This window comes from Primulina eburnea, chromosome 6 (assembly GCF_022965805.1).
Source record: "Primulina eburnea isolate SZY01 chromosome 6, ASM2296580v1, whole genome shotgun sequence".
In the NCBI taxonomy this organism is placed as follows: domain Eukaryota; kingdom Viridiplantae; phylum Streptophyta; class Magnoliopsida; order Lamiales; family Gesneriaceae; genus Primulina; species Primulina eburnea.
Genome location: NC_133106.1, coordinates 21,324,192 through 21,348,674, shown reverse-complemented (window position 1 = coordinate 21,348,674; position 24,483 = coordinate 21,324,192). Strand labels below are relative to the sequence as shown.

Here is a 24,483-nt window from a genome sequence, read left to right as displayed (position 1 = left end):
CCGCTTCCAGTAAATGTCACTAATCCAGACGCATGTTTTGAAATTACCCTGAGCCTGAAATCACAAATAAGATCGTTAGAAGGGGGCCAGGAGAGTCTCCTGGCGTAGCCCCTCCGGCGCTCAAGTCAGAGACTGAGGATATATGGGAGGAGCAGCTAAGGTTGCTGTTGGAAAAAATATAGTGAATGCCTTATCATACGCTCAAACCTGGTATTTATAAGAGAATACATAGTCTCTTGGTGGGTCTCTCTTCCATTTGGGCCAGGGATGGGCCAATGGGTAGTGGGCCCATCCATAGGATATCAGTGGATATTTATCAGTATATGTATGGGGTAGTGTTATATCGACAACATCTCATTCATCTCGTCTTTATTCATAATTAAATCCGTATATTAAACTAAAAGGACTTCAGAATTAATTGAAACCTTCAATATCATTTGCAATTTTTTTAAAGCTAACTGTTATAATTTATTAAAAAAATTTGGTAGAATTTAATTTTATAAATTGGATTAATGACGTAGCTAATGTCTGGAATGTTGTAGTTTGCGAACCAAAGTCGATAAATAGCACCGTCACCTTCTCCTAGACATTTATCATCAATAAACTCTGAGAATATTACAGAAATTGTTCTATCAAAAAGCATATAAATTTATAAAATCTCTCATATCTGTAAATTATTTTTATATATGTATGAGAAGACAATATTAATAAAAACATTTTTTTCTTAAAAAATAAAATTAAAAAAGCCCTAAAATAATAACCACGCACAAAATCAATAAAATTAAATCCCACAAAGATTAATTTCATCTGCAAGAAAATTAAGTAGCTTGAATTTTTCAACTTTATCCCAAGGAGGGTTAATTAACGGTATACATGAATAAATTCTCCTCCATTTGATCTTCACTACCACTAGCCTTACTTTGATTAACTTTGTCCCCTTCAATCTCTCTATATCTATTCAAATACCTCTTCAAAGGCCCTGCATAGTCATCGAACCCTAGTGTCTCCAAAGCGCGGCAGATATCGTCACCGTTCACCGTTTTTCGCCTCTCCTTTCGGCACGTTTCCGAGGCTTCGCTCGTGACGAATCCAATGAACTCAGACACGCACTCCTGCATAGTTTCTTTAGCTTCTTTAGAGATCTTCGCGTTCTGTGGGAGAATATTTTTCATGATTCTGCCGACGTTTGCTATCGGAAGCAGTCTTTCTGGTTCTTTGAGGTCCTTCGAAGGGCTGGCTTCAGAATTATCAACCATCCTCAGAGAGAAAAAGAGGTTTTGATTTGGTTCAGAGAAGTTTAGGTTGTTTTTGGAGGATGATGACAGAAATATAAGAGTTGGTCAAACTACTGTTTTACATTATGTTAATAATACACACACATATGCCCGCATAGGCTTAGCTCAGTTGGTCAACAGCAGTAAATCTTGGAGCAATGACCAGGGATCGAGTCTCGCAAACGGCAGTGTGGGAGTTAAATTCCCTCTAATGAGGGAGAGCTCCTTGTGCGCGGCGTAGCATAAGGTCTAGCTGCTGCTGGTTGACTGAGTCACCATGATTTACCTCCTCTCACATTCCTGTCGGGCCGGGGACGAGGGCGCCTAAGGTGAGCGATTTCACCTTTTGGAGCAATAATACACACACATATAGGTGTGTGTATGTGACAAAAACGTCATATTTCATCTCTTTATTATTAAATCGTCGTTTTCAAGTCATGGCTTATATGGGCCAATGTTCGATGATTTTGTTAACAAAAAAAACATTATAATTCGTTTCACTTCAAGAAAACAAGAATTCAAGAAAAGGAATATCCATTTATGAATATCTTTAGTAAGAGTAGGTCTTGTTAGACGGTCTTAAGAATCTTTATTTGTGAGACGGTCTTAAGAATCTTTATTTGTGAGACGGGTCAACTCTACCAATATTAACAATAAAATTAATATTCGTAGCATAAAATGTAATACTTTTTCATGGATGACACAAATAAGATATCTGTTTCACAAAATACGATATGTGAGACCATCTCCCATAAGTTTTTGTCTTTATGTAAAAAGACATGTTGTATCCGTCCCAATTACAAAGTTCAGTTTTATATTTAGTAATATTTTCCTCACTCTTTTACCAATCCACCCTTCTTTTATATCATTTACTTGTAAAATTTTCGTTAAATAAGAGTAAAATTATAAGCTGCTTTATAAAAGTTATTTTTTCAACACTACAAGAAAATACATATTCAATAACACACAAAGACAACGGTTTTTTACCGCTCATAGACAACAGTCTCTTCAAAACCGTTATTTTTGATATATCTACAACAAAAGTTTTTAAAAATCATTGTCTACGGACGTGTTTTTTTTGAGATACGACAACGGTTTTTCAAGTTTAAACCATATCTTTTAGCTGGTTTTTTTAGTTCTAAGACAACAGTGTTTGTTCAACGTTATCTTTTCTTATTGTTTTATATGGTAGAAGACAGTGGTTTTACAAAAACCGTTGTCTTCGAATTTTTTTTTATAAAATTATTTTGCGACGGTTTTGCAACAGTTTCAGTCAACCGTCGCTAATAAAAAAATTGCGACGGCGCTAACTTTAGCTACGGTTTTAAGCAAAACCGTCGCAATTTTTAAATTAGCGATGGTTGCAGAAACACCGTCGCTAAATTTAGCGACAGTTTTGCATAACCGTCGCTATAGCGACGGTGTTTGTTTAACTGTCACTAATAGCAACGGTTTATGAAAGTACCGTCGCTTACACTAAAAATCGTCGCAAATTGTTTATAAATATCAGTGTTTTCGGTCCATTTTTCTCTACAACACTTAAAATTTTTCTCTTTTACACGATTTTAGTTTCGATTTAGAGTAAATTTTTAAGTGTTAGTTAAGATCAGGAATATTGTTAGTACAGTAAGATTGTAAATTTTTTTATATTTATTAAATTATTAAAAGTAAATTTTTTTATTTTACTAAAATATCAGCGACAGAAATCATGAAAAACTGTCACTATATTTAGCGACAAACTTTTTTAAAAACCGTCGCTAATTTTAGCGACGGCTTAATTAGAGACGGTTTTGCATGAACACCGTATCTAATGTTAGCGATGATTTTTCATAAACCGTCACTAATTAATTTGCGACTTTTTTTAAAAAACCGTCGCAAATTGTAGCTACAACAATGCTCAAAACGGTTGTATTCGAGCACACTTTTTAATCACATGACCTTTAACAACGGTTTTACAAGATCTACGACAACAGTTTTTCACCGTCATCTTTAGACGTCTACGACAACGGTTTTTTCACCGTTGTCTTTGAGCACATCTTTTAACCACATGACCTTTAACAACGATTTTATAAGACCTACGACAACGGTGAAAAACCGTTTTCTTTAGCCATTTTTTTGTAGTGCAAACTTCTTAATTTTTGTCAAGACACACACAAACCTAAATAAGTAAAACGGAGGGAATATATAATTTTAAGCACTGTAAAATATAATGAGTGAGAAGATCGACCTTTTAAAATCCACATACATTTATATAAAATAAGTAAAGTTTCTTGGTTAAGCATAAGAAGCTAGTTGTTATTAAGGTGAGGTAGCTATAGTGCGATAATGATGGAAGCAGACAGGGCAATAATACATAGTACCGTACGTGCTATATATATTTTATGTTAGCGTCAGTATCAATGGATCGATATTCTTCGGGGATTCTCCAATTAGTTTTGTTGGATATTCTTAGATCGATGTGGGGCATTATAATCTTGAAAAAATAGGCTTTTAATATGCTTAAGCAAAGACCGACGGATCGTAATTAAGTCTCAATAATAATCAAAAATTTCATAGATTATTGATTATTATTGAGACTTTATCTTTAAAAAATTCTCTCTGGAATTTGTCTAAAGCTGTGTCTTTGCTACACCTTGTGTGTTTTATCAAAATCAAGCTTATCGAAGTGTCTTGCTTTGTACCATTTGTTCATCGTTTCTTCATGCGAATCGTCAAAGATTGATTCTTTGAAGTTTCATGAGGTCGAATGTTATTTTCGTATTATTTTTTACTAAACTTCATAGTTTATGGGTAAATATCACGCTACTTATTTCAAATATAAAGATCGGGGTTTACGGTAATCTTTTTGTTCATTGAATTGATGACGCGACTCAGCGTCTAAATGATCTAGAAAAATGATAGAAACTGATCTAATAAATGTGTAATCTATCGGTTGCCAGTAACTGAAGATTAATACGCAGATTTTCGAAGGCAACTGAATGACTCAGACAACTTGCCTGATCAGTTGGAACTGATTAGTTACTACAAAAAGTTGTGAGCTTATCAACTTCATTCAATCAGCTGTACACGTCATCAGTTAAGGAAAGAGACATTCAACCGACAAAAGTTGACTGCAAGAAGTAGTGGTATTGCAGCATTTCAGAAAAGATGCAATGTACGATTGTCAGAAAAATGTTGACGTGGCATGCAACGGATAGAAATGTTCACATTGTATTTAATATTACCGTTAGAGGAAAGCCTATAAATAGGAGAGAAGAGCAACTGAAGAACAATTTTTGAAACCTTATTCTCTTGAAGTCTTGAATCCTTGAACTCTGAACAACTACCTATTCAGTTACTCTAATGAAATCCTTGCAAACATCAAAGCTCACACTTACTATAAATATTCATAGCTGTTAGGCTATACTTCGAGCTTTTAACACAAACTGTAATACTCGAACTTGAAGAGATAAGTTGTGTTAAGATTATTTTCAGTTCTATTGAGTTCTGCAAAATAGTTTCTAACTAAGAGTTTCACTTTGGCACTGTTTAGTCCAAAACTAAAGTGGGTCTATACAACTGTTTGTGTCGATCAAAGTCTTTGAGTGTATATCAAATCTTGAGATAGAAAGGGTGACGTAGGAGTGCTTGAAATCTCTGAACATCTATATGTGTCTTCTTATTTCAGTTATTATTCTATCTATCAGTCAGTTTATTTCTACAGACTATTTGTTAACTGATTGATATTGACTTACAAAATTCTCGAGTATCAGTTTATCACTAAACTGACTCATCAGTCGAAAAGGTTTTGAAAATTTTAAGTGTTTATTAAACCACCCCCCTCCTTAAAAACTTTTCCACCTTTAATTGATCCTATCAAGTGGTATCAGAGAGCAGTTGAATTTTGTTACATAATATTTCTATATACAAACTGATAAACATGTCTTCATTTAACAAAATTCCAATGTTCTATAGAAAAGATTTTGATGATTGGAAAATCAGAATGCAGGCTCATTTAGATGCACAAGACGATGACATGTGGTACGTTATTACAGACGGACCCATGAAGATATTGAAGGCAAACGATGTTGTTGCCATAACTGATGGGGCATCACATCGTATTGAAAAACCCCGAGATGAATGGACAGCTAAAGACAAGAGAAAAACCAACTTGCACAACATGGCTAAAGACATCTTACACAAAACGCTGGATAGTGTCACTTTCAGCAAGATAAAAATGTGAAAACTGTCAAGGAAATTTGGGAGAAACTGATTCAGCTTTGTGAAGGCAATGAGCAAACCAAAGAGAACAAGCTATCCATTGGTGTTCAAAAGTTTGACAATATCAAGATAAAGAGTGGAGAATCTATGCATGAGTATGATGAAAGAATCAACAGCATAGTAAATGAACTGAATGCACTCGGAAAGGTGTAGTCAAATAAAGAGGTAGCACTGAAAGTGGTCAGAGGTCTTCTCAAAGAATGGATGTTAAGACCATGGCAATGCGAGAATCTAAGGACCTAAACAAGGTCGAACTTCATGATTTATTTGCTGACTTAAAAGCCTACGAGTTTGAGTTGCAAACCAGAGAAGGAGAACCTTCTACACCTAGCTGCTACAATTGCCTTAAGTGCTGTCAATCTGGAACCAACTGCTTCAGTTGACAAATCTGCTGATCAGTTAAGTAATGACGCTATGTCATTATTCTTCAAAAAGTTTGGAAGATTCATGAGAAGAAACCAATCAAATTTCCAAAGACAATATCAGAAAAATCACTCCAAAGAAGAACCTAATGCTTGCTACAACTATGGCAAAACTGATCATTTCATCGCTGACTGTCCCCAAGCCTAAGAAGGACAGTCGATGCTCAACTGAAAAGGGAAAGAAATCCTATGAGCACAAGAGAAGATCGAAAGATGACAAGACATCTTACATAAAGAAGCATGAGGTGCTTTGTAACGCCCCTAAAATTTAAAGGTCCATGCAAACCACATGCATGCAATTATTAAATTCTCTTGTATTTTAGTTAAATGTTTTAATTGCATGAAGTAACTATGTTGTGCATATTTCCATGTTTGAAATTATATTTTTCTACATGGTTGCACTAAAAGGTATTTTTAAAGGTTATTCGAGTTGCGATCGAGGAACTGAAAACCAATGGCTCAAAAATAGAAAATGTTTTTATTGGTTAATTGTTTTTAATTATTCAAATTTATTTAAGCAAAAACCTTGGTAATATTTTATTTAAATCATAATTAAGACTAATGTGCCTAATTTAGTGGCTTAATAGGCCTAAAGCCTTGTTAGTGACTTAATTAGTATAAGATATACAAATCCCACCCCAAAACCCTACCATTGTACACGCCTCCCTCTCATTGAATATTCAGAAACTCTCCCCACCTTAAACACGGCACACACGAAATTTGGAAGGAGAAATCAAGCAAGGTTTGGAAGAAAAGCATCCTAAGGTCTCCTACGTCAAAGTTCCTCGCATCGTCAACGTTTAATCGTGCGTTTAAAACGCAAAGGCACGCCATATTTATTCCTTTTCTCATCTTTCACACCATTGTAATTATTTAAAATTGTTTTGCATGAAAAACATGTCACACAAGATGGAATTTTCGTAACTACATGCATAGGTGTCTTAACTGGTGTTTTTGCTTCCCAAAATCATGTTTTTATATTGTATAAGGTGCTGCAATGATTAGGACATGGTTAAGGATGATTTTCATGAAATTAAGAGTCCTAAAGCACACCAAAAACATTGCAAAAAAAAAAAGAACAAAGCTGTAACAGAAGGCCAGAGAAAAGAGGTAAGGAACAGTGAGTTTGTTGGGTTGTGCAAAGCCAAAGGACAGGTCAGGGTGTTGGGTCCTAATGGACATGGGTCAGGGTTAGGAAAGATCCTAGCATGGTTAGGACCCCTCGCGCGCAGCCCTGGAGAAGTCTCATGGAGAAGGGACTCCTCGCACGATCTGTTGCAAGGGGCAGGAGCGAGGTTTAGGGGATCACTACGGGGCTTGGGCGAGTTAGGTAGGTGTAATAGGGTCTAAGGATGATGGGCAGGGGTCGGGCTAGGGGCTGGTGCGGCTGGGTCGCAGCTGGCTCAAGGAAAAAGCTGCAACCGTAAAGAATCAAAGACGCGCAGGTTGTATCCTTGGATTCAGAAGCTTCGATCTTGGGTTCCAGGGGCTATGCCGGTCTTGGCTGGGTCTGGATGTGGTCCAGGGAAGGTTAGGGTCGTGAAGGGTCAAGTGGTTGAGGGCTGGGAGAAGTCCTAGACTAGTTAGAAGTCCTATGGGTCATGGGAGTCTCACGCATAAATCATGCAGAAATTGGGTGAGTTTCCAGCAAGCTTTGGGTCAGGCCAAGGCTTGTTTTACGGGCTAGGCTTTGTTAGGAGGTTCCATAGATGAGTTGGCAAGGTTTTGGCTCGAGTAAATTGTGAGATGGCTCGGTGTGTTTGTCGTTGTGTCAAAACGAAAATTATAGAAGGAAAATTGAATCCATGTGTCCACGGGTGTGGCTCATGACTTGGAAGGGTAGAATAAATATTAAAAAGGCTATGTTTAAAATTTGAAATCAAAATAACGAGTTTTGGATTTAATCGGGATTTAATCGTCCTCACGAAACGCTAATTAACGAGTTAATTGAAACACGTAGTTTTAATCATTATAAAATTATGAAGAATTATATTTAAGCCTAAATAATTATTATAATTCTAGTTTTTAATTTGGGAATTTTTGTTAGAGTAGGTGCCCGTCGAGCCAAGTGTTGGCCGAGTGTTCACAATGAAACTCTATGTATAAGCAATCTTTATTTTAATAATATTTGAAATTATTGTTTTGGCAAATCTTTATCTGTATACCCATTCTAGTTGCATAGATAAAGACCTTGAATATACAAATAGTAGAAAGAATATGAGATGCTCATATGATGAGTATCATGAAACTCATATTTGGAATACTGTATATTCTAAACAGTTCATAGTCGATTCAGCCGCCGCTAAGAAGGATATAGGCCGCTCGAGTTCGAGACTAGTATCTGCGATGTGAGTACCATGTTTCATTGGTAGGGGACATTGTGATGTCCGAACATGCAGATAGGTGCTCCTTGTAGAGTGCACTGAACAACCCTCCATAAAAGGACTTTCCAAGTGGTTCTCACTTATCGAGTGGAAAAGTCCTGGTTTATGGTTGTACACCATTAGTCCTTATGACCCGGGACAACATTGAGTACTCTATGTGCTAGAATTACACTTTGACTTGTTTACCGACTCTCATGGGGTCATCAGGTGGCAAGGTTGGGTGTTCTGTCGAAACACATAGGAGTCGATGCATTGTAGTCGGGGATTCACCGCTTACCTTCGGGTATGGATATCCTATGTGTTATCATGTGTATGTAGGTTGAAATCTCTGATCAGAGTATGGTTGTAATTATGAAAGGGTTTTCATAGATTACACCATCGATGCAACTACGACATGACACATAGTATCGATTCATTGACAACTCTCGATAAACCAATGGTTGTCGAATCGGTCGGGATATATGAGTTGAAGGGACCGTACTGTACGCTAACCATAATTGAATGGTTCTTGCAGGCACTATCATTTGATACCTAGGGAATCATGTAAGCGATGCTGCTAGGCGTTTAACATGATTGGTTGGGTACTATCAGACTTGAGTTCTGACGTTCTTGTTATCAAGGAGTTGATAAGTAAGAATGGAGCAATTGGGGTATGCTCATATAAGGACATGTTTAGTCCGAATCACATGGAGATGTGAACCCACGGCTAGTTGTATCAATGAACCATTGAGGGCCACACAAGTACTAGCTTTCTAGATCCCGTTGAGAAGTTAAAAATAGTTCAAAGTGTTGAACGGCTTATAAATGAGTTTATAAGCGTAAAGAAAAATAGAAGTATAACTTCTATGAGAGAAATGTAAATTTTAATTTATGAATGTGTTCCTAAATTAAAAGTTGGCCAAGTGAATAATGTATTTGAAAATTGTGATTTTCATAAACATTATTATGGACTAAATTAAATTAATTCAAGTGTTGAATTAATTAAACACTAGTGGACCTAGTAGAGTCCAAATAATTAAATTAATTCAAGTGTTGAATTAATTAAATTATATTGAGTCTTGTAGAGCTCAATTTAAATTAATTATTTAACTAGTGGGACTTGGGTAAATTCAAGTAATGTTTAATAGTCTCAAATATGTTTGAGATAATTAAATTTAGTCCATGATTTTTAATTTGTTAAAAACCATATAATATGCATGCATGAGAGGTGAAAGGTTGGGAGACTACCTTTTGAGTTTTCAAGGCATGGCATGCAAAAATTGATTTCTACTTTTTCCACTACCAAGACAAGTCTCCCTTCCTCTCATTTGCATCACTATGGCCGAAATTCACCTCACATTCTCTCCCAAATTTTTCTCTCCTTTTGTTCTTCAAGTTGTTGAGGAATTCATCCCTTCTCTTTGAAAAATCTTATTATTTTTCTAGTGCAAAATAAGAAGGGTTCTAGCTAGTTGGTGGTGGGCCTAATTTTGGAGTAAGGAGGAAGCTTGTAGATTGTCATCCTTTTCAAGAGCCAAGTTGTTTACAACTTGGTTGGTGCCATCATCAATCTCTTGAGATTGATAGGTAAAATTCTAAACACACTATGAATGTCATTTTTGTATTTTATTGTATTTGCTACACAAAGATCATGGTGGCCGAAATTTACTATGTAAAAATTTAAATTTTTAACTTCCGTTGTGCTTTCGGTCACCGTAACCGATCCCCTTTCAAGTGGTATCCGAGCTATGGTTACGATTTTGTGTAGCAAATACAAGATATTATATTGAGATTGATTTCTAACCGCATGATAATGAAATTTGCAACAAAAATCAAGGCATGACAATGGGGAATTTCGGGCAGCATGTGGCTGCCCGTGTCGGGCAGCTCGGGCTGCCTTCGGCAGCAGGGCCTGCCCGAATGCCTCTCTTTTGAAATAAAATAAAATAAAAAAATTGTTGCCGGAATCCAGCGACGGAGCTCCGGCGACGGCGATGACGACTAGGGTTTCCAAAATTGTTTTGGATAATCAAAGTGTCATGGGCCTTGATGTTGTTGGACCATTAGATGACCAACATATTTGTGAATTTTAAATGGGCCAAAATGTTTTTGGTGAAAAATAAGTTTTTGGGCCCTTAAATTTAAAATTACAAAAGTTGCAAATTTTTCTCATGAAATAAATAATCGAAGTTGGACTTTAATTATTTATAGTAAATTGTGATTTACAAGAAATTCGGTTATAAATAAATTAATTTGAAAGTAGACAAAGGTGTTTGTATACTTTGTTAATTTAGTTTATAATCGTGGCGGTTAGTGATTGGATCAAGATATATAATATTGGATCAATTAATTATTGTGATAATTAATTGATGGTGTATGATATGTGATATTATGCATGAAGGATGATCAAAAGCCCAAGCCCAGTTTGCTAGGTGTATGCTAGGATATTTTGTGTTGAATGATTGTAATAATTATCAATTTATATGAGATGTATCCCTATTTGCCATTGATATTTATTTGTAAATATTAGTATAGTGGATGATCAAGATTGGAAGATGGTGGTCCATGATGATTATGAAGATCGAAGACATGTAAATATTGGAAGCTTATGTAATAGTTGCATTTGCATCCCGTGCATTTACCCTAAGATTGGACCTAGGCCCGTGTTTAGCTCACACGGTCCATTAGTATTGGGGCGATTGATCATCCTTGTTTTGTTTACTGTTTATAATATATGCATGATATGTTATAAATAATGAGTATGTGCGTTATTATTATGATAATAACAAATTGCATGAATCCGGCAAACATACGATCAAACATGGCGAGCTTTTAAAATAAAATTAATGATGAGACCTTTCAAAATTTAAAACCCTCATTTTGAATAAGATTCAAAAGTTAATATCAAGCCCGAAAAGGGGAAGTATAAATTTGTTTATAGTTTCCATGTCTTCCATCGACAATGGGTGCATGATGAACGCTACCCGTACTCGGGGCTCGGCTCATATTATTGGGGGAGCTTTGGGTGCCGGAAAGCTGTGACATCCATTGACATGGTGATGTGAACTACGTGGAACTCTCATGATTTCGGCTAATATTATTGAGGGAACTCATGGCGACCATCCATTAAGGTTCAACATCGATGGGTAAGGCTTGACACGTGAAGATGAACGACGTCATATTATTGGGTCCTAATCAAACGTGAGACAAAAGTTTACGTTAAGGGTTGCATTGTGATGCAATTGGAAACTACCTTTTAGGAATTGTGATTGGCTGATATTATTCGGGATCATAATTCGCTAATTGGACCTTACGTACCTACTGAGGAAAGGAGTTTCCCGTTTTCACTAGAGGGTAGTGAAAGATGTCAAAACAGTGGGAGCAAATATTTATGAAGTAAAAGTCCAAACTTCATATCTTACTAAATATTTTAAAATAGTCATCAACATTTATCTGTTTTTACTTTTCAGTACAAATTGACAATGTCTTCGATTCGCAATCCGATATCCAAAATACTCGACAAACACATATTAACTGGACCTAATTACCTCACTTGGCTAAGAAACCTGAAAATCGTCTTGAATTCGGAAAGGGTAGCATATACACTGACTGAGTCGCTCCCTGTTGAGGCTCCGACTGACTGCAATCCTGAGTAATTGTAGGCTTACAAGGAATGGTGTGACCATGACTTGATAGCCAGGTGTTATATGCTGACTTCTATGAATGATGAGCTGCAGAGGCGTTTTGAGGATGCAAAGAATGCTGCTGACATTCATAAGCACCTCAAAGAGCTCTTTGGTGAGCAGACTCGGCCTCTTAGGCATGCTACCGTCAAGGAGCTGATCACTATGCGCATGCGAGATGGGGCCTCGGTCCATGAGCATGGCCTGAAGATGATTGGGCTTGTGGACAAGCTCGTTGGCATGGATCTGATCTTGCCTTCGGAGTTGACCATCGACGTGTTGCTTTTATCACTGCCTAGCTCATTTGATCCTTTTGTGGTGAACTTCAACATGAACAAGATGGAGCCGACCCTTGAGGAGTTGGTGAATATGCTTGTTACATTTGAATCAACCATCAAGAAAGAGAAGTCGGTTCTTTATGTGGGTTCTTCATCTGGTACGAAGATTGATCCACATGGGAAGGGAAAGAAGTGTTCTTTCCAACGTCCAAAGAAGAACGTGCCCTTGATGAGGCAATCTCCAAATCCCGTAGAGGCAGCCAGACCAGTTAAGGCTGACAAGACTGATGATGTATGTCATCACTGCAAGAAGCCTGGACATTGGAAGCGAAATTGCAAGGAATATCTGGCCCAGAAGAGTTCTGGAAACGGTATGTTCTAAATTGAAGTAAACATTTCAATTAACTCTACTTCTTGGGTATTAGATACCGGTTATGACTCACATCTCTGTAATGGGTTACAGGTGATGGGAAGAAGTAGGAAGCTTAAGGAAGGTGTGACCTTCTTGAGGATGGGCAATGGAGCAAGAGTTGCTGCCAAGGCTATTGAAGATGTTTACTTATTGTTGAACAATAATTTTAAGTTAATATTATGAGATGTTTTGTTTGTACCTAATTTTGTGAAAAAACATTGTTTTCATTTCTATGGTGATAAAAATGGATATTCTTGTTTATTTTGCAAAGGTGTTTGCAACATTTACATGAATGAATGTTTGATTGGTACTGAAAACTTGAAAATGATCTCTACAACTTAAAATTGAAAGATATTCCACTAAATGTCCATTTAAAGGCAGACACCATATGAGATATGGATGGGTAAGCCTCCTAAGTATTCTTATCTTAGAATATGGGGGTGCCCTGCTTATGAAGCAGATAGTGGGAGATAAATTGGATAGTCGATCCATTTTATGCTACTTTGTGGAATATCCAATGAATTCGATTGGATACTACTTCTATCATCCCCAAGAAACAAATGTGTTTGTTTCTAGGAATGCGACCTTTTTGGAAAAGGAGTTTCTATTGGATAGAAAAAGGGAGATGATAGAACTCGAAGAGGTTCGAGAGACACCCACAATTGTAGAACCCACACCCGAAGAGCCAAGAGAGGAGATACAAGCTCCTAGAAGATCCGAGAGAGTCTCGAGACCACCTATGAGGTATGTTCAGCTTCTTGAAGAGGGCCATGATGAGCCTAACCATGGATGTGATCCAAGGACCTTCAAGAAAGCGTTATCTGATGTCGATTCATCCAAATGGCTTGAAGCTATGGAATCTGAGATGAATTCCATGCATTCAAACCAAGTGTGGGATCTTATAGATCCACCTGAGGGTACGGTTCCCATAGGGACTTGGGGCGGATGGGAAGGTATTGACCTTAAAGGCGCGATTGGTGGCAAAAGGATATACTCAAAGACAAGGAGTTGACTTTGAGGAAAACTTTTCACCAGTTGCAATGTTCAAGTCTATAAGGATATTGCTAGCCATAGCTGCATGGTATGACTATGAGATATGGCAGATGGATGTCAAGACAGTCTTTCTTAATGGGGATTTTAAGAAAGTGATTTACATGTCTCAACCTGAAAGGTTTACATCTATCGGAAGTGAGCATATGGTATGCAAACTTCAGAGATCTATTTATGGTCTAAAGCAGGCATCTAGGGAGTTGGAACCTCAGATTCGATAGTACAATCAAAGAGTTTGGTTTTGCTAAGAATCCTGAGGAACCCTATGTGTATAAGAAGGTCAGTGGGAGTGCTGTGACATTCCTTGGTGTTGTATGTTGATGACATTCTACTCATTGGGAATGATGTAGGAATGTTGCAATCAACTAAGATATGGTTAGCAAGTAAGTTTTCGATACAGGACTAGGGTGAAGCATCTTTTGTATTAGGAATACAGATCTATAGAGATAGATCAAGAAGATTGCTTGGTCTCACCTAGTCCACATACATTGATACCATTGTGAAGCGGTTATCGATGGATAAGTACAAGAGATGACATCTACCAATGTGTCATGGCGTGTCCCTATCCAAGTCTGTCTTTCAAGACTGATACAGAGATAGCGGCGATGGCAAAGCATTCCTTATGCATATGCGATTGGTAGCATCATGTATGGGATGATATCTACACGTCCTGACGTGGCTTTCGCACTAAGTGTAGTGAGTAGATATCAATCGAACCCTGGTCTTCCACACTAGAAAGCTGTGAAAGACATCCTCAAGTAGTTGAGAAGGACCAATAAATTGTTCTTGGTCTATGGGGTGGAGAACTGAAATTGGAAGGCTATACCGACTCTAGCTTCCAAAGCGATATCGATGACTCGAAGTCAACATCTGGGTTTGTATTCATGCTCAATGGTGCTATTGTCTCTTGGAAGAGTTCCAAGCAAGACAATACTGCGGATTCCAGCACAGAGGCCGAATACATTGCTGCATCAGATGCAGCAAGGGAGGCTGTTTGTATAAGGAATTTTGTCCAAGAGTTGAACGTCATTCCTAATTGAGTTGCTCCTATCCCAGTGTTGTGTGACAACACGGGAGCTTTAGCTCAAGCAAAGGAGCCAAGGTCTCATCAGAAGTCCAAACATGTATTGAGAAAGTATCACATCCTCGGAGAGATTGTGGAAAGAGGAGAAGTGTCTTTTGACATAGTCGGCTTCGCAGATAATGTTGTTGATCCACTAGCTAAGCCTTTACCTGGACCATTATTCGAGATGCATCGCGAATCAATGGGTTTGAAGCATATGGGTAGTTGGCTCTAGTGCAAGTGGGAGATTGTTAGAGTAGGTGCCCGTCGAGCCAAGTGTTGGCCGAGTGTTCACAATGAAACTCTATGTATAAGCAATCTTTATTTTAATAATATTTGAAATTATTGTTTTGGCAAATCTTTATCTGTATACCCATGCTAGTTGCATAGATAAAGACCTTGAATATACAAATAGTAGAAAGAATATGAGATGCTCATATGATGAGTATCATGAAACTCATATTTGGAATACTGTATATTCTAAACACTTCCTAGTCGATTCAGCCGCCGCTAAGAAGGATTTAGGCCGCTCGAGTTCGAGACTAGTATCTGCGATGTGAGTACCATATTTCATTGGTAGGGGACATTGTGATGTCCGAACATGCAGATAGGTGCTCCTTGTAGAGTGCACTGAACAACCCTCCATAAAAGGACTTTCCAAGTGGTTCTCACTTATCGAGTGGAAAAGTCCTGGTTTATGGTTGTACACCATTAGTCCTTATGACCCGGGACAACATTGAGTACTCTATGTGCTAGAATTACACTTTGACTTGTTTACCGACTCTCATGGGGTCATCAGGTGGCAAGGTTGGGTGTTCTGTCGAAACACATAGGAGTCGATGCATTGTAGTCGGGGATTCACCGCTTACCTTCGGGTATGGATATCCTATGTGTTATCATGTGTATGTAGGTTGAAATCTCTGATCAGAGTATGGTTGTAATTATGAAAGGGGTTTCATAGATTACACCATCGATGCAACTACGACATGACACATAGTATCGATTCATTGACAACTCTCGATAAACCAATGGTTGTCGAATCGGTCGGGATATATGAGTTGAAGGGACCGTACTGTACGCTAACCATAATTGAATGGTTCTTGCAGGCACTATCATTTGATACCTAGGGAATCATGTAAGCGATACCGCTAGGCATTTAACATGATTGGTTGGGTACTATCAGACTTGAGTTCTGACGTTCTTGTTATCAAGGAGTTGATAAGTAAGAATGGAGCAATTGGGGTATGCTCATATAAGGACATGTTTAGTCCGAATCACATGGAGATGTGAACCCACAGCTAGTTGTATCAATGAACCATTGAGGGCCACACAAGTACTAGCTTTCTAGATCCCGTTGAGAAGTTAAAAATAGTTCAAAGTGTTGAACGGCTTATAAATGAGTTTATAAGCGTAAAGAAAAATAGAAGTATGACTTCTATGAGAGAAATGTAAATTTTAATTTATGAATGTGTTCCTAAATTAAAAGTTGGCCAAGTGAATAATGTATTTGAAAATTGTGATTTTCATAAACATTATTATGGACTAAATTAAATTAATTCAAGTGTTGAATTAATTAAACACTAGTGGACCTAGTAGAGTCCAAATAATTAAATTAATTCAAGTGTTGAATTAATTAAATTATATTGAGTCTTGTAGAGCTCAATTTAAATTAATTATTTAACTAGTGGGACTTGGGTAAATTCAAGTAATGTTTAATTAGTCTCAAATATGTTTGAGATAATTAAATTTAGTCCATGATTTTTAATTTGTTAAAAACCATATAATATGCATGCATGGGAGGTGAAAGGTTGGGAGACTACTTTTTGAGTTTTCTAGGCATGGCATGCAAAAATTGATTTCTACTTTTTCCACTACCAAGACAAGTCTCCCTTCCCCTCATTTTGCATCACTATGGCCGAAATTCACCTCACATTCTCTCCCAAATTTTTCTCTCCTTTTGTTCTTCAAGTTGTTGAGGAATTCATCTCATTCTCTTTGAAAAATCTTATTATTTTTCTAGTGCAAAATAAGAAGGGTTCTAGCTAGTTGGTGGTGGGCCTAATTTTGGAGTAAGGAGGAAGCTTGTAGATTGTCATCCTTTTCAAGAGCCAAGTTGTTTACAACTTGGTTGGTGCCATCATCAATCTCTTGAGATTGATAGGTAAAATTCTAAACACACTATGAATGTCATTTTTGTGTTTTATTGTATTTGCTACACAAAGATCATGGTGGCCGAAATTTACTATGTAAAAATTTAAATTTTTAACTTCCGTTGCGCTTCCGGTCACCGTAACCAATCCCCTTTCAATTTTATGTCAAGGTTTGGTTTAATTCGGGATTAAAACGCATTATTATGTTATATTTAAAGAATAAATTAAAAGTCATCGATTTAAGCCAAATAAAAATATGAGAAAATTCATGTAAGCTTCAATAATTATTTGGGACATGTTAGAGTCAATGAAATTAAGAAAAAATAATAAACGGGAAATTTTTACGTCCAGGGGTAAAATGGTCTTTTATACCGGAAAATTAGTAAACGTCATGGCAGTGTCCTAAATGCTATTTTATATGCTAATATGATTATGTTCAATGATTTTGAATGTTTATGGATTTTATATGTTAAATCATGATTTTTAAATGTTCATAGATTATTGAGTTTTAAATTAGACATTTAAAAGATATGTTGCATGCTTGGTTTCAAAATAAAATGATATTATATGCATGTTTTTATTAAGTGGTGGAAATACGACATGTTGAAGGATGTGAAGGATTGTGACTACTACATGTTGGAGATGTCGTGAGGGTTATGGTCCCAGTGGGAGCCCGACGATCGTGTTTCCTTGGATACGGATACGAATACGAATACGTGATACAAATACGAATATGTTAATAAGTTGGCCAATGTCCTGTTGACGGGTGAGAGTGTCGCTGGTGTCCCCGTCGCCCAATACTGTGGTTACATGTAGATGGATCCATCACCCAATACGTTTAAGAATACGAGTCACAATCACGATCTGAATTCAACAAACATGAACATGAACATGATTACAAATATGCATATGAATATTGTTTGTGTGTTTTCTTGATTGCTAGCAAGCGCACGACGTCAAGTTATAGTAAAATATATTTTTGAATAAAAGTGTCGATCCCACGAGGAGTGTTTATAAAAACGTATATCAGTGCTTGTAATGAAAATAGTCTCAACTTTATTTAGAATAATCAATTAAAAGGTTGGGTTGCTTATACGAATTAATTGAAAACAAAAAATTAATCTAATCACAAAATTGAGGAACAATATCAAGGGGAGAGAAAATATCTAGAGAAATGATTTCACTAAGTTTCCACGATAGTTATTCCCAGTTGAATTTATATTCTTGAATTCCAATTATTTAATGGCCAAGAACACTTAATTATTTTATTCCCCCTTTCCCGAGTGACGAATAAACTGTATCAATCAAAATTCGATTATACTATTCCAAGTTAAAATCTCAGTTTCATTGGTAAATGCAAACAATGCTCTTACCTAAGCCTCATTAAAGTTATACGCCTTCTGAATGATATAAACATTCAACGATGTATCTCTAATGATCTATAATTCTAGTCCCTCTCCCGAGTTATAAAATTAATCAGACAACACACAATTTATGACCAGTAAATTGCAGTAGAATAAACGCAAAGAAACACAATTAAACGAGAAGGGATTCAATCATATAAAAACTGAGCCAAATTATCGTATCCACAAAGCTACATCATCCTCTAGAATAGACAATTAGTTCATAGTGAAATCTAAATAAAAACAACGAATGTTCAAAGTTTTAGACATCGAAATACGAAAAAAATATAAAAATGGAATAACATAATAACAAATCCGAAGTGTCGTCTCTGTCCCCAGATCCATCCTTCTTCGTATTTTCAATCGATCTTCGCGCTCTGGATCGTCGTCTCGTGTTTTCTCCTGCTATCCTCTATGTATTTATACCAAAAACCGTCTTCCTCGTTCTGAACCCTCGATTTCTTCTTATGTACCCGTCTGGGCCGCGAGTTGAAGCCCATTTAGTCTTGTTTCACAGCCATTGGCACCTAGGCCCTGAATAAGTGGCGCCTAAGCGCCCGTCAATTGTGAATGTTAGCGCCGCAGCGCTTGTTCCTTAGCGCCGCGGCGCTTGTCTCTCGGCCTTGAGGCGCCGCCGCGCTGTGTGGGCAGCGCCTAGGCGCTTCTTCTTCGGCAATGATGCGCCATGGCGCTTCTTGGTCCAGCGCCTATGAGCTCGTCTTTCGCACAAATGAGCGTTGTGGCGCTTATTTTGGCGTTGCGGCTCTCGTCTATCGCAGTTTCACGCTCAAAAATATCTATAATGCTCTAAACCATCAACTAGTTGTTTATCCCCTGCACGACACAAAAACCACATGTAATTCTGTTCGAAACCAGCATAGATCAAAAGGATTAACATATAAATTAAGTGCAATTCTTGCGCTTATCAAACCCCTCAAACTTGAACTTTTGCTAGTCCCGAGCAAAATTAAAAGTAAAAAAAAAAAATCAAAGAATGTAGACTCAAGCAAGGAATTAACGCTGACAACTATAGTCATAACAAATTGACTAGTAGATTTGTTTGGCCGAACAAAGATAATCCTGAAAATTTGATTTCTCCACCAAGTCAGTATCAACTCCCACTAGCGGATTGGAAAGCATTTGTGGATGCGAGACTGGATCCATCATGGGAGGTACTTTAATAATTGATATGTTTCCTAACGAATTTATTAAATTCATTAATTAACTGTGCCAACATAGTGATGCAGGTTACTCATGAAAAACAAAAACAACGGACCATGCATTGTAAATATCACCACAGAATGTCTCGCAAGGGTTACATCGGCTTGGAGGCTGAACTGGTAAGAAACAAAGCAATATATTTGTAATTTTTAGCATGTTCTTCATGTTATTAAACATATGAGTTTTGAAATTGTAGCGGAACAAAAAATTGGTTGTTGAAGATGAGGAAGTTGATAGATCTGTGCTCTGACCTAAAGCTCGAGAAGACAAATCTGTCAACATATCACGTTCGGAGACATCAGAAGTAGCTGAAAAAATGGTAAAAGTTTAGTTTTATTCAATCGCCATATTGCCTAGATAAATAACACTGTAGTTTGTGAATTGATTTGTCATGTCTCAAATTGTAGGATGAATTGTTGGAAAGAAAGGCAAAGGAGAGTTCAAATCTTCTGGAATGAATGACGTGTTAACCGCTGCCTTAGAAAGCCAAGAACACTATGGAAGGGTTCGAGGTGTTGGAGGTTTCGTAAAACCACAAGTATACTTTAAAACTCCAAGAAAGAAGAGAGAAACAATCTCAAAAGCTGTGATTGAAAATGTAAAAGCAAAATCGGAGGAGACTAAAAGTTTGAAAGCTGAATTGGAGATGCTGAGGTCTCAACTTGCTGCTGTGATTCCATTAATCAATGATCGATCTTCTGATACTGTAGCATCAAACAAGTTCTCAGGAGTGAAAGAATCAAAATTGTCAGATGATGTGGAAGAAGTTTATGATTGCAGCACTTCACATACGAAGGTTGTATGTCTCTGAATTTTGATGTCAATTAAATTTTATTCACCTCCATATAGAAATATAGCATGTCTTTTTGTTCTTGAAAGGGGAAAAAATGTCACCTGGCTGTAAAAGAACGCGAAAACATGGTGGCTTATGGCACAATAATATCATAAGGAGGTCCAAATGTTATGATTCACCATGTTCCACTTGGGGAAGAGAACTTCAAGGTATCTATTGATGTTGTCTTAGATGAAAAAGCATAGCTTCCGATCCCAATTAAGTTTGGACCAACAATCATCAATGATGTTGTTGGAGTCATTGTTGGTTGGCCTAAAGAGTTGGTTATTTTTCCAACGACAAAGGTACTTTAGGTTTTCATTTGACTTTGTGTTTGCAACTGTCAGATATGTTGCTCGAACAATGTTTTATTTTAAAATACTTGTATGAGTAATATTTTAAATTGTAGAGGAAGGGGAAACCTCAATCATTTCCGCTTGCGAATGTTCCTGGTCAGCGCGACAATTTCAAAGAAATTGAGAAAACATTACCCATGTCGTGCAAGTATATCTACTCTCATGTTGTTAGATTGCTGAATGAATCGGATACCATATACATTGAGTTTGAGGACGCTATGTTTGGACGTCCTATAAGCATACGGTTGCTAAGAGAATATATCTTACGCTTTATGGAGATGAGGGAGATAGGTGCCAGACAAATTTTAGTTTACATGGGTTATATGTCTAACTTACAATATTTGTGCATTTATATAATATTTTTGTGGTACTTGTTCATATTTTAAAAATTTTCTAAACGATATATTTGTGCATCTATATCATGCAGTCACCTCTACAAAGATTTGAATAAAAAAGACAAGGCTGATTATTTTTCGTTTGTGGATCCCGGTAATATACCTACATGCCCGATTGGCACAGACGGCCGTGACTTATCACAACATATTGCTGACCAGTTGGAAGCAGTGTGTAGAGATAGCATCTGCCTCATCCCATACAACACTGAGTAAGAATTTAGTTATTTATAGATTTCTACTTCATGATAGTCAATGCTTGTAATTTCATTTTTTCAGGTACCATTGGATCTTGACAATCGTCAACGAAGATAAGAATATGATATATTTATTGGATTCTACGTCCAACAGGAACCGAGATGATACATGGAAAACTATTGTGACAAAGTAGGTAGTAGCTTTTGTTGATTTTGAATACATTAACTTATAATAACTTCTTACTTTTTAAAATGTAGTGGGGTGAAGATGCACAATGCCTCGAAGGGTATTTCTAAAGGGCGAGGTTTTAAAATATTGACGGTATGTATCATACTTATTTATGAATACATGAATTGGTAGTGGTTGTTAATTAGATTGTGATTGTTGCATTAACTTTTCAATTCCATTATAGGGTAATCTGAAACAAAGTGGTTCGGTTGAATGTGGATATTGTGTCATGAGGTACATGAAAGAGATAGTCGATTGCGATGATCCACAGTTGGAGAAGATGGTGAATTTCTTCTTGGGATAAATTTGTTGATTGATTGAGATGAATTGTTGCCATTAAGATACATTTTATTGTTGAGATAATGTGTTGCCATTGGGATATATTTTATTGTTGAGATAATTGCTTGAGATGAATTGTTGTCATTGTGATATATTTTATATTAGTGATAAAAAAAGAAATTTTGTTCCTGATTTTCATATCTTATGTGTTGTAATCTTAAGCTTTTGTGTTTATTCTGTTTATTGCTGATATATGTTTTGGTTAAAATACTTTCTTTTCATTTGTTTTATTTGGTTGGTTGTTGGTTTTATCAAGAAATTTGAAGCCCGAAAATCATATACGGGAGTATGATTCTGGACTGTAAGTGTTGTCTTTTTTTCAAGATTCTTGTATCATTTCCAAGTGGCACAAATTCTATATGTTCTTACTTTTAAGTAGATTTTGCTTCTGGAAACAAGAAGTTGGGTTGCTTCAGATTTTATTGGAGTTTAAGGTGATCTGGTTTTGTCTTTTCCTGTTTTTTTGGTCTATATCTGTCCTCACGCAAATGTAAATGCAACTAACCATCTTGAAGGTGTAGGTTCCATTGTAATAACTATGCTGGAAAAAAAAATTATTAAGGTTTCGAAGTGCCTAATTTGATTCATGTTGGTGTAGAATAAAACAATACAGCTGTCATTTGGGTGGAAAATTTATGATGCTGCATCTTATACTACCATCATAGACAGATTGAGAAAATAATAATTTTTTGGCGCAGTTTACTTGAAATGTATCTTCAAATAATGTTTTTTTGTTGTGGGAAATTGATTTCTTAGTTTTTTAGTAATTCAATTGGCTTTTACTGCACTTAGTTTATTGTTGTTTTGTTTCTTCGCATTACTGCTAATGAATTTTTTTTATGCTTTCCAGTTGTTGCTTGAGTAGTTCATTTATCGGTGTTGATTGAATGAGCTTCAGTACTTCTGTCTTTTGACAAGTTTCCTTCTGATTTCTGTAATATGTTTTTTCGTGAGCTGCATTATTCTTTTCCAATCTCTTTCTTGCGTTGGCTTCAACAGATATTAGGATCTCTGGTTTAGTAAGTGCAATTGTCTTCATGCAATTGGGGTAATCTGTAATTGATGTAGACTAGATGAAAACAACATACGCTATCTCAGCTTGGAGAGTGGTGACATGTTATGAATTTTTATCCGGTGAAACCTGCCTCTACCAGTACTGATATATTTTATATCTGTCAATTTTTTTTTTTGAAATAGAAGAATCTAATGTATTTTCTTTTTTTAAATTTCAGTTTGCAAGATGCATCAAGAACCAATATTACACCCAATCTCAATATGACGAGTTCAGAAGTGAATGGAGTGAATTTGTTTACTCCTATGTAGGTTCTTAAATGGATGGTGTATGTTGGGATAAATATTTTGTTTGTCATTGTGGATTTTTGGATATACTTTTGGTTTTGTGGATAAATTTTTGGGTTATTTGTATATTGATGAATATGTAATGGCGAATTCGTGGATATTCATCATTTTTAGATGGATAATTTATGAATTTAATTGTATTAGTGTATTAAGTCATATATTGCGAAGTCTTTTTAACAATTACTTCATCAAAATAAAAAATAATGAAGTGTAACAGGTAAATTACTTTGTTGTTATTTGCAAATTGTGAAGTAACATAATATTAAATACTTTGTCAATAAGAAATCAGACAAAGTGATAGAATAAATTTACTTCAATATTGTTCTGTAAAAACGAAGTTGTTTTACGCAATTACTTCACCAAAATACAAATTATTGAAGTCTTTCGAACCACTTACTTCGTCACTAAATGTAAATTGTGAAGTAACATAATATAAAATACTTCAAAAAATAGGATAAATGCTGAAGTTATAGATTATATTTACTTCAACAAATAGGATAAATTGTGAAGTTGTTTGTGTCTATTACCTCACCAAAATACATAACTACGAAGTCTTTCAGATGAATTACTTCGTCACTCAATGTAAATTGGGAAGTAAAATATTATAAACTACTTCGCTAAATAATAATTAAGACGAAGTTATATAGAATATATTACTTCATTACTTACAATAATCGATAAAGTAAAACACATTTCTTACTTCGGCACCGGTCCAATTCTGGACCGGTTTTCCTTCGAAAACCGGCCAAATACTTCAGTATTTTCAATCATACAACTTCGGTTATTATGCGAAGTAAAAGGTACATCTATTACCTCACGTCCATATACTTCGGCAATTAGCTACCTTATTACTTCATTGAATATGCGAAGTAAAAAGCGATTTTTATACTAGTGAAGTCATGCTTTTATATTGTCTACTGGTTTAACAGCTGCTGGTTTTGATTCGTATCGCCACAATAAATTTAGGTCTAACAGTTCTGTAACAACACACTTTAGCTAAGACTTATCACTGCCAAAACTAAAATTCTTAATGATCACTTTACAATATTTGGATGTTTAAGAATTATCGGTTCACTAGAAAAACAGAACAAAATAACCCAAAGTTCAGCTTGACGTCTTGAGTTAGTAGTGTAGCAAAGAATGATTCATGGAGATCTGATATAATCTCATAACTGTGTGCTAAGTGAATAGCTTAAAATT

General features: G+C 36.3%; 2 protein-coding genes across 4 annotated transcripts; one reads left to right on the top strand and one right to left on the bottom strand.

Annotated features, from left to right (window-relative positions):
- Positions 1-295: 295 nt before the first annotated feature.
- Positions 296-1,341, bottom strand: LOC140833369 (nuclear transcription factor Y subunit B-5-like). The gene has a single exon (XM_073197729.1). It carries the CDS (start codon positions 1,254-1,256, stop codon positions 858-860), a length of 399 nt encoding a protein of 132 aa, XP_073053830.1. The 5' UTR covers positions 1,257-1,341; the 3' UTR covers positions 296-857.
- Positions 1,342-20,005: 18,664 nt separating this feature from the next.
- On the top strand, positions 20,006-23,374 carry LOC140833367 (uncharacterized). Of its 3 annotated transcripts, XM_073197727.1 has the most exons (7): positions 20,006-20,716; positions 20,821-21,085; positions 21,195-21,371; positions 21,439-21,546; positions 21,615-21,678; positions 21,770-21,868; positions 23,157-23,374. In XM_073197727.1, the coding sequence occupies exons 4-7, from the start codon at positions 21,479-21,481 to the stop codon at positions 23,253-23,255; spliced, it is 330 nt and encodes a 109-aa protein (XP_073053828.1). In that variant the 5' UTR covers positions 20,006-20,716; positions 20,821-21,085; positions 21,195-21,371; positions 21,439-21,478; the 3' UTR covers positions 23,256-23,374. The 3 variants fall into 3 exon arrangements, 2 of the variants coding, with proteins under 2 accessions (XP_073053828.1, XP_073053829.1); XR_012118445.1 differs by lacking the exon at positions 21,615-21,678; XM_073197728.1 differs by lacking the exons at positions 20,006-20,716; positions 20,821-21,085; positions 21,195-21,371 and having other exon boundaries at positions 21,385-21,546.
- The last annotated feature ends 1,109 nt before the right edge of the window (positions 23,375-24,483 follow it).